This window comes from Leuresthes tenuis, unplaced genomic scaffold, assembly GCF_036924035.1.
Source record: "Leuresthes tenuis unplaced genomic scaffold, fLeuTen1.0.hap1 SCAF_6, whole genome shotgun sequence".
NCBI classification, from domain to species: Eukaryota; Metazoa; Chordata; class Actinopteri; order Atheriniformes; family Atherinopsidae; genus Leuresthes; species Leuresthes tenuis.
Window position 1 is genome coordinate 24,489,525 of NW_027325360.1, and position 13,179 is coordinate 24,502,703.

The following is a 13,179-nucleotide window of genomic DNA, read 5'->3' on the forward strand; positions in this document are numbered from 1 at the left end:
GCTTGTTGTTTGCAATGACTTCTAAGATGCACAGTGAGATCTGATAAGATTTGGCATGACTTCTCCTTTTTGCAAACATGGCATAACTTGTCCTTTGGCACAAGTAACGCAGTCAAAGGAATGCTCCAACAGAGACTGGAAGAAGCAATGAATCCAAAGCCGACAGCTGCAAACGCTCTTTACTTTTTACTGATGTTTTCATGTTACTACATATAAGCCGTTCAGCAGTAGCCAGTCATGGCATCGTCCCTCAGTGATCACAGCATTTTGTTTAAACTCTGCGACAGGATGTCAGATGGATGCGAGGACTGGTACATGCTTTGCTGACATACAGAGCTGCAGCTCATTTATGCTCGGAGGTGTTTTCAGAAACACCAACAGCAAGGGAAAATGCTTCCTCTCTTCAGTTAAAATGGACTCAAATTTGACCTCGGATAGTATAAGATATTAACAGCAGGGTACCTTTTTTGTTTTAGCAAGATGAAAGTTTCCTCGGGGGAATGATAAATTAATCACGTTCATTTCATGTGTGAGTGGATATCTGCAGTAAGGAGAGCGGAAAGTTGACTGCCATGTCTATCAGTAAGGTTCTTATGAATCTGTCATTTTCAGGGACTTTAATTCACAGAGACACATCAAACGGCTGCAGAGGGGTTGTAATAGTTTGCCTCCACCATTGGCACCATAGTCGGGGCACAGTTGCATACCACAATATGTGCCTGACCTATTAGCTGCACACTGCTGTCTTCACTTCTTTTGATCCCCTCACCGTCTGATCAGTATTATTGCCTCAAAGCAATTAACTGAAAACTGCTCTCACTCCCTCTGTTTGCGTGTGTGTCTGTCATTAAATACCAGTGTGTCAGTATGACCAGGCACAATTGACTTCTTTGTTTGGTTAATGGGTTTGATAACTTTGGCGTTTATCCCTGCTGGGATAGAGGACTACCAGTATCTCTGTGGATCCCTCAGCCCCCGTCCCGGCTCGTCTTCTGCAAACGCAGTCAGCTGACGATAAATGTGCCAATATCTCTGGCTTATGCCGGTACTATGAGGCAGAATCAGGCTTTGTGCAGTTGTACCACACGTGAACGTCTGTCAAACGTATGCTGATGGGGAATCTTTCAGCCATCATGTTTTAGAAGTATTACGCCAAATTACAGTGTTTTCTCCGATCTCTCAAAAATGGCCCAGGCTTAGAGCAGGACAAAGGAAACCTTTTGTAAGCTTTCAAGCTGCTAATCTGTTCTTTTGCCATCTGGTGTGCAGAGGACAATACCATCTCTGTCTTTAAAGAGCTTACTCTCTCTGCCCTGTTTTTGCTGTACTAAGTTAGCTCTCACCCTTAAGAACTCACAATGTGGACAGTCACAGTGTAGCAGGATTTGGTACCGTTTGTCTTTCCTGCTTCAGTTGCATGGCTCCACATGCATACGTATAAGACTGTTTATACAGGTAAGAGTTTTAGCTATATAGACTGAACTTGGTTGTGTTACCGTCAGAACAGGTTATAGCATTGTGCATCTTCGTGGACCCTAAATACGATCACTTTCAAATCTTTTTCACAAGACTAATCCACCACTTGTCGCCAGCTTCGTGGTGTTCATTCCCCGCCTGTGTCCAGAGGGAAAACGCAGCTCAGCTGAGGTGTCTAATGTAGAGTAAGATTACGTTAAACAGCAGGGAACATGACCTTACAACTGACAGATTAAGTGTCAGGAATAAAAGAAAGAGACAAACCGAGCGGCTGCCTGTTGAGATTACTGGCCCTGACCTTTATTTGAAGCTCTGCGTCTGCTTGTTCCCAGCACAGACGAGTTTTACAAGTTTGGCTCCCCTCTCTGTCCTTTTCACCCAGGACCAAGATTGAGTTTATCGAGCTTCGACACTCAAGGACAGGCATTGTGTTTGTGTGAGCACGTGGTGGTGTGTGTCTGGGTTTGTTTATATAGCAGGTGAAGAAGTGCCGGGTAGGGAATGTGTACCTGTAGGTCTGTAAAACAGCCCGTACTCTGATATGATATGTTACAACGTCATGAAAGTCTGAAGCATTGTTACCTCATGCTTTTCTTATTCCTCCACTCCTTTGTCTCCACCCCTCCATTTTACTTTTACCTTCTTAGAAACCAGGCGATGAGGAAGAAGCTCATCTTGTATTTCAAAAGGAGAAACCATGCTCGAAAGCAGTGGGTAAGTAGAAAACTACATTTGTGAGTGTCTGCTGGGACTCAGCCTGTGACAGATGACTGGAGTGAAACTGGGCCAGCTGCTTCTTGAAGTGAGGGGCCATTTTAAGCATACTAAAAAGGAAAAGAGCTCTGGGCATGGTCTGTAGTCTGTGCTTGCACTGTGCTCAAGGGAAGCGATAGCGGTTATAAAACAAACAAAACATTTCTTGTACTTGAGATCTGAGCAAATAATTTGATGCTTATTGAAGTCACTGTAAGCCAAGCACTACAATGAGCCATTTGCAGCATTATTTAGTGTCTTTGGCTGCCTCTGACTGAGCCAAAGAACATGACTATAAGATCAGAGAGGGGAGCTCTGATGTTGAACCCAAGTGGCTTGAAAGAAAGCAATCTCTGCAAATCGATTCTTTTTTTGATATATTTTGAAAATTGCATGTATCCACAAGGAAGAAATGTTATGAGAATATGTACATGTGTATTTTTAAACTGTCTCCAAGCTCTTGGATGGTGTTGAAGGGGGTCAACTGTGCTATAGCTCTTCATTTTGTACTTTTTTTGTAATGAGTTTAAATGGCTCCATATGGAAAGACATCACCTTTTTGGTTTATGAGCCCAATGAGGGTCATGTCTCCACCAGTGTTAATGGGCTGCTTTACAGCCTGCCTGTGAGGAAGGCAGGAAAATGGTGCTCAACCGACTGCCAGCGCGGTGGTTTGTCCAGAGAACATGCAGCACGGTACTTTGTGCCTGCTGATCGTTCAGGGACGTGCCCGTGCGCGCCTTAAGGACCAAAAGTTGACAGGATTTCTGTTTAGCTGTTGTCTGGCTGACTCGTTCGAGCAGAAACGTTCGAATCTTCAATAACTGCCCGCTGTCCCGTTAGTAATGCATCTTCAGTTGAGACCAAATGGCACAGTGCTGATATTGAAGTGGATCTTTCTCTCTCTGTGCCCCTTCAGGAACAGAAATTTTGCCAGCGCTATGACCAGCTGATGGAGGCCTGGGAGAAGAAGGTGGAGCGCATTGAAAACAACCCGCGGCGCAGGGCCAAGGAGAGCAAGGTGCGGGAGTACTACGAGAAACAGTTCCCGGAGATCCGCAAGCAAAGAGAGATGCAGGAGCGAATGCAGAGGTGCGACGACTTTGCTTTCTCCTTCACAGCAGGCGCTCAGCAGACATTCTGCTTGTTGCCTTGTTGATGCTGCTGTAAACGGTTACTGACCGTTCTATTCATTGTGCGACGTAGGTCGCTCAGCCGCTGCAATGTGTGTGTTGTTGAGAGTGACGGGTTTATGGGGTGTATTTTTCCCTTTGCAGCCGGGTTGGCCAGCGAGGAGGTGGACTGACCTCATCTGCAGCCCGCAGTGAACATGAAGTGTCAGAAATCATTGATGGAATATCGGAGCATGAGGTAAGCTCTTTCGGCTGAAGATGGTTTGCTTCTCCACCTGCTCCTTTGCAACACTCTCTTTGCCTTAGAGCTCTCCGAAATCTTTAATGAAATATCAAAATACAAAGTAAACTCTTCTGCGTAAGCTGGATTTTCCTTGTTTCATAAGAATGCGGAACCCATAACCTGTAGCACAGATTGGAGTAAACAAAGCAAAATATTATCCCTGGAAGCACAGCTGCTTTGAGTTGGAGTGCCTCCAAAACCGTCAGAAGCTTGTTGCCTTCTTTCCCTTTTTCAGTCTTTCTCTTTTCCTCCATTTCTCATGTGCACAGGCAACACATCTTTTACTGTTGGTGCAACAATAATTGTTCGTGTAATTTGTACTTGATCCATGATGGATAATAAATGTTAGAGCACAGAATGGGAAACTTCAGCATTGACAATTTTTGTATCAACCATAAAATTTTGATAGCGTCGAGGGGGAACAAGAAGAGTGAAAGATCTTTGTGACAAACAACAAAGCGCACAAAACTCTTTGTTTTCTGAACTCCTCTCCACTTCGATAAGTGTAGATAACTTATTACTGCATTGTCAAACAGAGCTTGTGTGTGGAATACAAACAGTTTCTCTGGGGCCCGGTCCATTCACTTCAGGGTGTTGCTTTCTCTGTCTCATGTGTATTAACCAGAACACAGAAAAGCAAATGCGACAGCTGGCCGTCATCCCTCCGATGCTGTTTGACGCCGAGCAGCAACGCATCAAGTTCATCAACATGAATGGATTGATGGATGACCCCATGAAGGTGTACAAGGATCGGCAAGTCATGAATATGTGGAGCGAGCAGGAGAAGGACACTTTCAGAGAGAAGTAAGAAAAATAACCCCACTGAAAGCGGCATTTATTTTCCTTAGATCAGTATTAGTCATTTTAATCAAATGCCTTATTAGCTTTCAACTCCATTTCTAGGTTTCCTTGACAAATCATCCGTCAGCTTCTTTTTGAGTAACAAAATGAAGTGTGCGTTTTACTCACTTTGAAATTTGTGTAATAGGGGAAGGGTCACACAGTTTATGGTGAGGAAGTGAATCTTCCTCTTTTATGCGAACTGAGAGAGGACGCTTAGAGCTGCAAATCCTATCAAGAGCGCGCAGCTATACTGGAGACTTCAAAGGTTTACCTGCGTTCAAAGATATCTTTAGATTGCAGTCCTCCAGAACAAATGAATAGAAATACAAAATACATGCGCTTTAAAAAGATCGGGCAAATGTAATACAGTGAGAGATGCCTTTTTAGAGATGTTTTTAAAGTGTTTCCTGGTGACTTTTGTGATCTTGATTTGGGCCTCTGCAAATATCAGTGATTTTTGAGAACTGTAATTGGCTTTGTTCTGCTCCCGAAGGTTCATCCAGCATCCCAAAAACTTTGGTCTGATTGCGTCTTTCCTGGAGAGAAAGGTATGAAATTGTGTCGTCTTTTTTTGTTCTTTCTTTTGGGCTGATCTTGTCTTTACAGGAAGTGAAAAGTAACATTTCTTTCATGTTCCAGACGGTGGCAGAGTGTGTGCTCTTTTACTACCTGACCAAAAAGAATGAAAATTACAAGAACATAGTGCGAAGGAACTACAGACGCAGAGGAAGAAGCCAGGTATTCATTTTTTTTTTTTTTTTTTGAGGCGCTACACTCAAACGGATGGCTTGCATTATGATCAACACTAGAACTGAAACAACCACAGAATCAGCTGCTGTCAGCAGCTTGGCCTAATTAATCTATAATTCATTTAAAATGACTAATACCTCTGAGCTCTGTGACAACTCTTGGCTCTTAAACGAGTTTGGCAGAAATCAAAACAGCTAACTTTGATCTTATTTTTCTCATAACCCAAAGAAACCTAAACCATGGGTCACATGTGGGTTAGCCCACCATATCCCATTGGACAGCATGATGTGTTGTTCTGATGATAAACAAGTTGACTTGACAAACAAACCCAACTGCTGTTAGTCCATGCATGCAAGCATGTTTATTCAATCAAAATCACACGAAACTGAATTAGCTTGTTTCTTCTGTCTGGTGGCTAAGCACGTTGGAAATCTGGCTTTGTCAACCTGTGGTCACTTAAAACATTTCCAGACTGTCACTCTGCACTCATAGAAGCTTGAACTATCTCAACTCACCTGTGCACATAACCATACTGATTGCTAGAGTTGTCCCGATACCAAAATAAGTAACAACGATACTATACCAGACAAAGTATCACGGTTCCAGATGTTATCGCGATATTGCAGCCTTTTTTTATTATTATTTTATGAATTGCAATGTATTTCTACAAGTTATAAATACTGAATATTGATATAATAATTACGGATGTTGTTATGTGCATGATAAACATAATACTAATAGAAATAATCGACTTAGGATAACAAATCCACTGTTTAAAAAATCTTTGACAGTAATGCTTCTACTACAACATAAACCATAGAGGACAAAATACAATAGGAACTGATTCCCTGTGAAAACTATATTTTTATGTATTTTCTAGGTGCTTTAACATCTTTTAACACTTCATTCTTCAGCCTGCATATAGCCTAATATTAGCCAATTAGAAAATAAACAGGAAATACTGACCTGGTGTTCGACATAAATCTGGGTGACGACACTGCAGGTGTTTTATGAGGTTGGATGTGTTCCCTCCTTTGGCTCCTATAGCTCGGTGGCAGCGCCTGCACAGTAACGGCCATCATCTACTGCTTTACCGTCTGTGCCTTGTTTAAACCCACAATAGTTCCAAATGTGGCTTTTGGGGTTTGTTTTTAGTGGTGCCACTAGCACGCCGCGGCAGACTCACCGCTCGGGCCCAGTGCTTCTGCCAGGGTGTGTGTGTGTGTGTGTGTGTTGGCTCGTGTTTGTGACCGCTGTGCGCGCGTCTGGGCGAGACAGAACTTTAGTTTTGAAACAAATTTCTGTCGAAGCGGAGCTGTCCACATGGAGTTCATTCTAGCCGTCAGAAACACACGAACAGCCAATCAGCTAACAGAACAGCCTATCATATCCCAGAGGCCACCAGTAACAGGCAAACAGCCAATCATTCAGCAGCTGTGTAGTTCGGGTGCAGTGGTTATGTGTGAGTTTGTTTACAAGGGAGTAGCAAGCGGTGAGAAGCCGGAGAGTCGAGGCGGCCGCTGTGTAGCGGAAACTGGCACCGTTAGTATAGTGATCCACGGTAGCACCGTCGTGTAGAATCTCTAGTATAGCAGGAACCGTAACGATGTGGTACCGTGGATATCGTGCAACTCTACTCATTCCCATGTATTAACTTTGAGTGAACAGGGTGCTTAACATGCCGTGTAATAATTATTAGCCCTGGGATATCTGGTTCTTAAGGACAGATTGCAAATGCTCTCACCTCTTTGAAAACTACCAAAAATGAGGTGTCTTCTTTCTGAAATTCTGTTCTGTGTGATTTTGGCAAGGAATGGCTACAGTGAGCTATATTATGCTATATTGATGCCTTTTCAGAACTGTAAGACCCTCTAAGAACACTAAAGCATGCCAAAAGCCACTCGGGTCCGCTTGTAACGTGCCATAATTTTTCATAACTTCAAAGATAGACACCGTTTTCACAATTGTTTTAATTTCTGCTGCCGAGCGTTATTAAGAATCCTCCCATCAGGCACGAGCTCTTAAACCTAATGGTGGTAAGCATTGTTGAAAAAGCATTTCCTGGCAACCTTTTCCTCTGGGTATGATGATGACCCATCTGCTCTTTATCTTAGTTTGCTCCACATGTTTTTAGTAGAAGCTAGCACCAGTTTTAGCTCACAGTGACAAAGTTAGAACGGTGGAAAACAAAGTCGACGTTATACATCGTGATGGCTGCACATGGTAATGAAGATCAAATTGGGCTTTTAACTACTCTTTATTCAGATTGGTAACTTGATGAGTTCAGGGTGCTTTTAGACACGGTACAGATGTTTACTTTGCAGATGTGGCAGGTTTTTATGTCTGAGGAAAGGAAGAAGTGTAAATGAAGCACCTGAGGCAGGGAAACTGTTAACAGTCGTGTTACTATACAAACCAAGGAAAAGAAAGAGTGCTTTTTGATTTTTATTTCTCTGGTGCTGCTTTCTATGCACCACGCAGCCTTTTTAAAAAGTCATTTTTTTATTTGAATGTCTTTTAGAGCAGATATGTATTGCAGTAGAAGCATTTATCTTGGGATAAAGCAGCAAATACAAAGACCTCAGAAAGAGCAGGAAGTGTGGCTGTTAGATGAAGATCTGCTTGATCATTATTAGGCAGTGTTTCGGGTTTTTGGTCTGGCTGCGTGTCAGTTCTACTCTGAACTCTAACCCTGATAGCCCAGACAGGCAGGAAGCTGGTGAGGAAGTGGTTCTGGGTGCTTAAAGAGCAAATGCTATACAGCAGAAATGTGTTGCTGTAATTTCGGAACTCTCATATCCTGTTTTGTTTCTGCTGAAAATGAGTAGGATTATTTTTCACGTTAGTTTTGTGTTTTGTACTTGAAATGGGTGAAATTAGGGTTTTAGAGGTGACTAAGAGAGAAGTTATTCCATGTAATTTTTTTATTTTTTTTACGTTTCTTTGTTTTTGAAAACACCATGAGGTAATTGTTGTCTCATCAAAACACTAACCAGCCTCTGTGGCGCCTGCAGTAACGTCTTAAACATCAGATCAGCCAATGAAAGTGCCAATTTTGGCCTTTAATTAGAGAAAACTAACTGTTGGCCACTGACATGATCCAAGAGTCTATTCACACCTCATTTTCATATTGAGCTGATGGCCTGAATCCACTATTATTTAGTTATTTACTGCTCTTAACTTGTGTGTGTGTGTGTGTGTATCAAAAGGTGTACAAGTCACAAAAACATTCAGATATTCCTTTTTTAGCTCTGTGACGGACTTACTTGGGGTTATCTATGTAACGCCATGCCTTGTTGTTCCCCTGTTTTCTCTCAGCATGGCCAGCAGCAGCAGCAGCAGCAGCAGCAACAGCAGCAGCAGCAGCAACAACAAGTGAACCGAAGCAGTCAGGACGAAAAGGAGAAGGAGGAGAAAGAGAAGGAAGGAGAAGGGGAGGAGGAGAAAAATGAAGCTGAAGACAAGGATGATGGGATGAAGTGAGTTGCTGATTGATTCTGACTAAACCCTCCACAGCCCAGATCTTTGGCTTGTTTTTATTTAGCAAGTCGGAGCATAGTGTGCTGCAAAGATGCTTCATTATAAAGCCAAACAAACCGAATGAGAGGAAAGGCTAGAGAGTGAAAACTTTTCTAACACTTTAAACATTGTTTGAGGCTGAGCTGAGAACAAGTATTTTTTCCCAACTCATTCCATTTCTGCAACCCACAATTTGGTCATTATTCAAATGGGGAAGGAATAAGCTTCAGCCAGAGAGCGTGGATCCTGAAATCCAATCATTTCCCCCTTACCTCCAGCCAGACCTTTCTCCCGCGGTATCACAATCGGGTATCCTTTTGTTTTACCCATTACGGCAGAGGCTTTCCTGTTTGTGCGTCTCCCCTTCCCAAAGGGATGCCAAGTCTCATCTTTAAATTCAGTGCTTATGGGTTTTTAGTTTGTTGTTTTGCTGTAGCAAATTAGCAGAGTAATTAAAAGGAAAAGCTGTCTAGTGGAATCGCTGGTGTGCAAAAAAAAAAAAAAGGATGGGTCTGTGAATCGAGATGGGTGCAGTGATCAGGGAAGGGGGGGGGGGGGGGGGGGGGGGGGGGGGGGGCTTTGTTGGCACAGCGTCAGCAAAGGGTGCAGAACAACAGATGGAATAGGACTGCTTTCAGCTGCTTGAAAATGAATGAATAGCCTGTGTCCGCATTTCTGAACTATACTACATTGTCAGCCGAGACTGTAAGCTACAGTTATTTCAAGCAATGTAAGGGGATATTTATAAGTATTTGGCTTGGAATTGATGATGATGATGAACCGTTGTCTGCTACCTCCATGCTCTGAGGCAAGGCCTGGGGACTCTGTGACTCCTAGCACATGCTGCTGCCTGCCTGTCACCCCTGGCACAGCTGGCTCATCTATATTTAGAATGCCACTAGCCCCCCCTCAGCAAGATTAATGGAGTTGGAGGAAGATGAATGGAGGAGCGCAGGGTTCAAGCTCACTGGCTATCTCCTGGCTTGCCATTGTGCTGACACTCGATAAATTATCCCAGAAATAAAAAGAAAGAAAAAGCAGCGTCTGCATAGGGCACATGTTCACATTTTTTCTTATTCTGCAGGATTCTGCATGTCCAGTGCAGACGAACCAGTCTGGCCCCAGTGTGGGGGACTCGAGCCAATGCAGTGTAGCAGACAAACAGCATTAGGAGCGTGATGGTTACTGGTTTAAGTTTGAGTTTGGTTTTTGGGATCGATGGAGTAGTAACATATAGTAGCTCATATTTTTCATCTCAAACTGTATTACTGATATATTTCACTGGTGAGATCTCTCCACGCTTGTCACGTTGTCTTTACTTGACATTAATATACAGTGATAGGATTTGGGAATGATGTCCCACGATGTACAGCCTGCAGATGTTTTTGCACTTAAGACGTTTTTCTATCTCTGTGGCTGGAAACATTTGTGCTGTGTGTGTCCGTCCACTCGTCTGTTCCATTCTTGTAAGCATGATCTCAGAAACACCTGGAGAAAATCTCTTCAGATTTGGCACAAACGCTCATCTAGACTCAAGGATGAACTCAGTGGATTTTGGTTATCAAAGATTGGCGTCCCTGTGTTCTTACAAATCTTCGTTGTCAGTCACTGTATGAATTCTTAAACGTTTTTCTGGTCATCATTTAATGTCACGATCAAACCAGAAGGGGAGACCATGACCATCAGTCACGTTTGGTCAAATACTAAATGGTCTAATCTTGTGTTTTCATACCTGAATGTTGCAGTGATCGTATACATTTTTTGCATTAAGCATCCACGTTTTAGACTGTGCTGCTTCTTGATTGCAGTGTCTATATTTGACTCATTATCTACTCCTCTAGTCAGTTGCTCGTCATGTTTCTTTGCAGAACTCCTTCAAATGCATAGTGTATATTTTATCAGTGTGCATGGGCTTGGATACATGCTGCAGTTTGACTTGTCTTTAAAGGTACTTAGTCAAGTCCCTCATTGTAATTTGTTACAGAGGCTGTTCTTTTAGATGTGGGGTTTTGAACGCGTTGACTCTTAAGTTGAGGCTGGGTCATGTCATGTGAATATTACATCTATGCACTTTTCATTGCAGAAACGGAAATAGTCCCACAGTCGTCATATCAATAATTAAATACTTTTTTCACTGTAAGTGACAGAATGAAGTCAGTCATCTGTAGTTTTAGTGGAAACTTGGCACGGGTCTCGTTAGTGCGGCGCCTCGCCTGCACAGCAGCTGTCTTTGCAGCTTTGAGTCCTGACAGTGGAACATCCCCTTGCAAAATGGTCAAAGATCTGTCTTGTTCTTTTCCCTTACTGTGTTGACGTTTCTCTTCTACAGGGACGACACCTCTGGAGAAGATGCAGAGGACAAAGAGCCAGCTGTAACTTTCAAGGGACGTCGCACAGCCAATAGCCAGGGCCGCCGCAAAGGGCGCATTACCCGCTCTATGACCAGTGAAGTGGAGGAGGCGTCCGCACCACCGCTCAACAGTGAGCTCGGTCAGTCCTTGTTGCGCTGCTCCGAATTTGGTATCGTTTACAGAAATTTGAGAAGATTATGTGGGCAGATGAGATGGCATAATTTGTTGATAATCATTGTTGTATCCTTACTGAGGCTGCAGACGTGACGGAAAGCTTTATTTATTAATCCCAATGAAAACTTCTAAATTCTTTGTTTCTAACCGAATGCAAAAGATGATGACAAAAAAATAATGTGGAAGTTTTTTATTTTGCATCTGCCAGGAGCAGTTAAAAGATGTGGAGGGCTAACATCTTTTAATTGCTAAAATACTTCCCCAGAATCATGCAGAACTGACTTTTGTCACCTTTGATCTAGTTTTGGCCTCTTGTCCAACACCACAAGAGTGCACTGTTGTTCCTCTGTCCTCATTCTTTTCTTGAACTCTGGTGTTGTATTCACTATTGTCACTATTGTCAAAGGGACAGGCATACATGTCTCAAGAAATGACTGTGGTAAATCATACCTTCACTAGGCATTGTAAGTAGTCAGAATTGTATTGGCAAAAAAACAGAAGTATTATTGAGGGACAAAATGCTATGCATCAGCAGAGTTCCCCTGCTAAGCTTTCTTTTTTCCCTCAGATGGTAATTCAGCCTTGTATACACGAACACTATTGCTGCAGGCTTGTATGGGTTTTTGATGTTTCAGCAGTTGTGTGTACATGCCGCAGTCGTTCCTGCAGCGCAGGTTTAGTCACAGGTTTAGTCACAGGGAATCCCCAGGTGACTCGGGCTGAAGGGGCTCTCAGTCAGCAGCCCCACCCCTGCCACCGCCTGTTCTCCTGCTGGCAGCGGCGCTAACGGCCCACTGTGCCCTTCACAGGTCCACATAGAGGACACATAAGCACAGGCTTCAGCTACGCTGTCTGGCACACAGGGACAGCCTGGCTTATGGCCTGCACAGGGAAAGAAGCCAGTTGTTATGTCTATAATCATTAACTGACTTCTCTCCTTGGATTTCCTGCTTCCTCCATCTAAAACAAATGGTCCCTAGCGACCCATGCACAAGCTACCCTGCCCCTTCCCTCTTATTCTTTTTCTTCTTTCTGTCTCTCCTTACTTTCCTTCTGTCAGTCACTCCCTAACTGACTTTGTGTGAACTGCCCACTCCCCCCGCCTTCTCTAACTTGGTGGTTCTCCATTTTTTTTTTTTTTTTTTTTTTTGTTTTTTTGTTTTTGACAGCCAATCTGGAGATGAGTGAGAGCTCTCGCTGGACTGAAGAAGAGATGGAAACTGCCAAAAAGGGTAAATCAGAGTCAACTTTTCCTCTTCCTGTTACGAGTAGCTTATTGCAATTAATGTGCACTATGATACAGTTGTTGAATTAATCAACATTAGCCGTTCTAGCACTGTTCGAAAGCATAGACGAGTGATGCGGTTGTGACTTCCTGTTAGTGAGGCAGCAGCTGCCACGTGCTGCAAGATTGTGTCTTTGAGTTTGTGTGTCAGTCTGCCTGGATGGGTTTGTTGCACTTCGGAGCGATTTTTCCTGTCTCTTTGGGTCAAGGCCGTCTGTCTTTTATCAAGGAGGCTGTAAAGTCTGTCCCTTATCAGCCAGCCTCTGCAAATGCAGCAGTCATTAACTCGGGTTGTTTATTGTCACTGACTGAAGATTACCCAGAAGCCTATGGCTGATTTGCAGAGGTCAGTGACATTCTGCCCATTTTCCTAGCACCAGCTATCTGTGTGTTTCCAAGTGTTTAGTGCATGTAGTGTGTGAGCCTCAGTTACTGATTGAAGGAGCTCCTGACACTGAGTGATTTCGGCTACACACTACTCATGTTACTGGGATTCTTCAGTCATCCGTTGCACCAGATTGATGGCCAGATTTGGTTCTCAACAGAGTGAGTATTTAAAGAAAAGATGGATGCTTCAGTGAGTAATGTTGATATTTGTAAATATTCTTACTT

General features: G+C 43.2%; 1 protein-coding gene across 5 annotated transcripts in view; it reads left to right on the forward strand.

The window, feature by feature from the left end:
* The window catches only part of ncor2 (nuclear receptor corepressor 2), an 83,188-nt gene that overhangs the window by 40,443 nt on the left and 29,566 nt on the right, over positions 1-13,179 (forward strand). For 4 of the 5 annotated variants that reach the window (XM_072388378.1, XM_072388375.1, XM_072388380.1 and 1 more), the window contains exons 9-17: positions 2,124-2,190; positions 3,149-3,321; positions 3,507-3,600; positions 4,271-4,449; positions 4,982-5,036; positions 5,128-5,226; positions 8,557-8,717; positions 11,087-11,247; positions 12,452-12,514. In XM_072388378.1, the coding sequence (XP_072244479.1) occupies positions 2,124-2,190; positions 3,149-3,321; positions 3,507-3,600; positions 4,271-4,449; positions 4,982-5,036; positions 5,128-5,226; positions 8,557-8,717; positions 11,087-11,247; positions 12,452-12,514 (1,052 nt within the window). The remainder of the gene's footprint in view (positions 1-2,123; positions 2,191-3,148; positions 3,322-3,506; positions 3,601-4,270; positions 4,450-4,981; positions 5,037-5,127; positions 5,227-8,556; positions 8,718-11,086; positions 11,248-12,451; positions 12,515-13,179) is intronic. The other variant, XM_072388379.1, reaches the window with a different exon arrangement.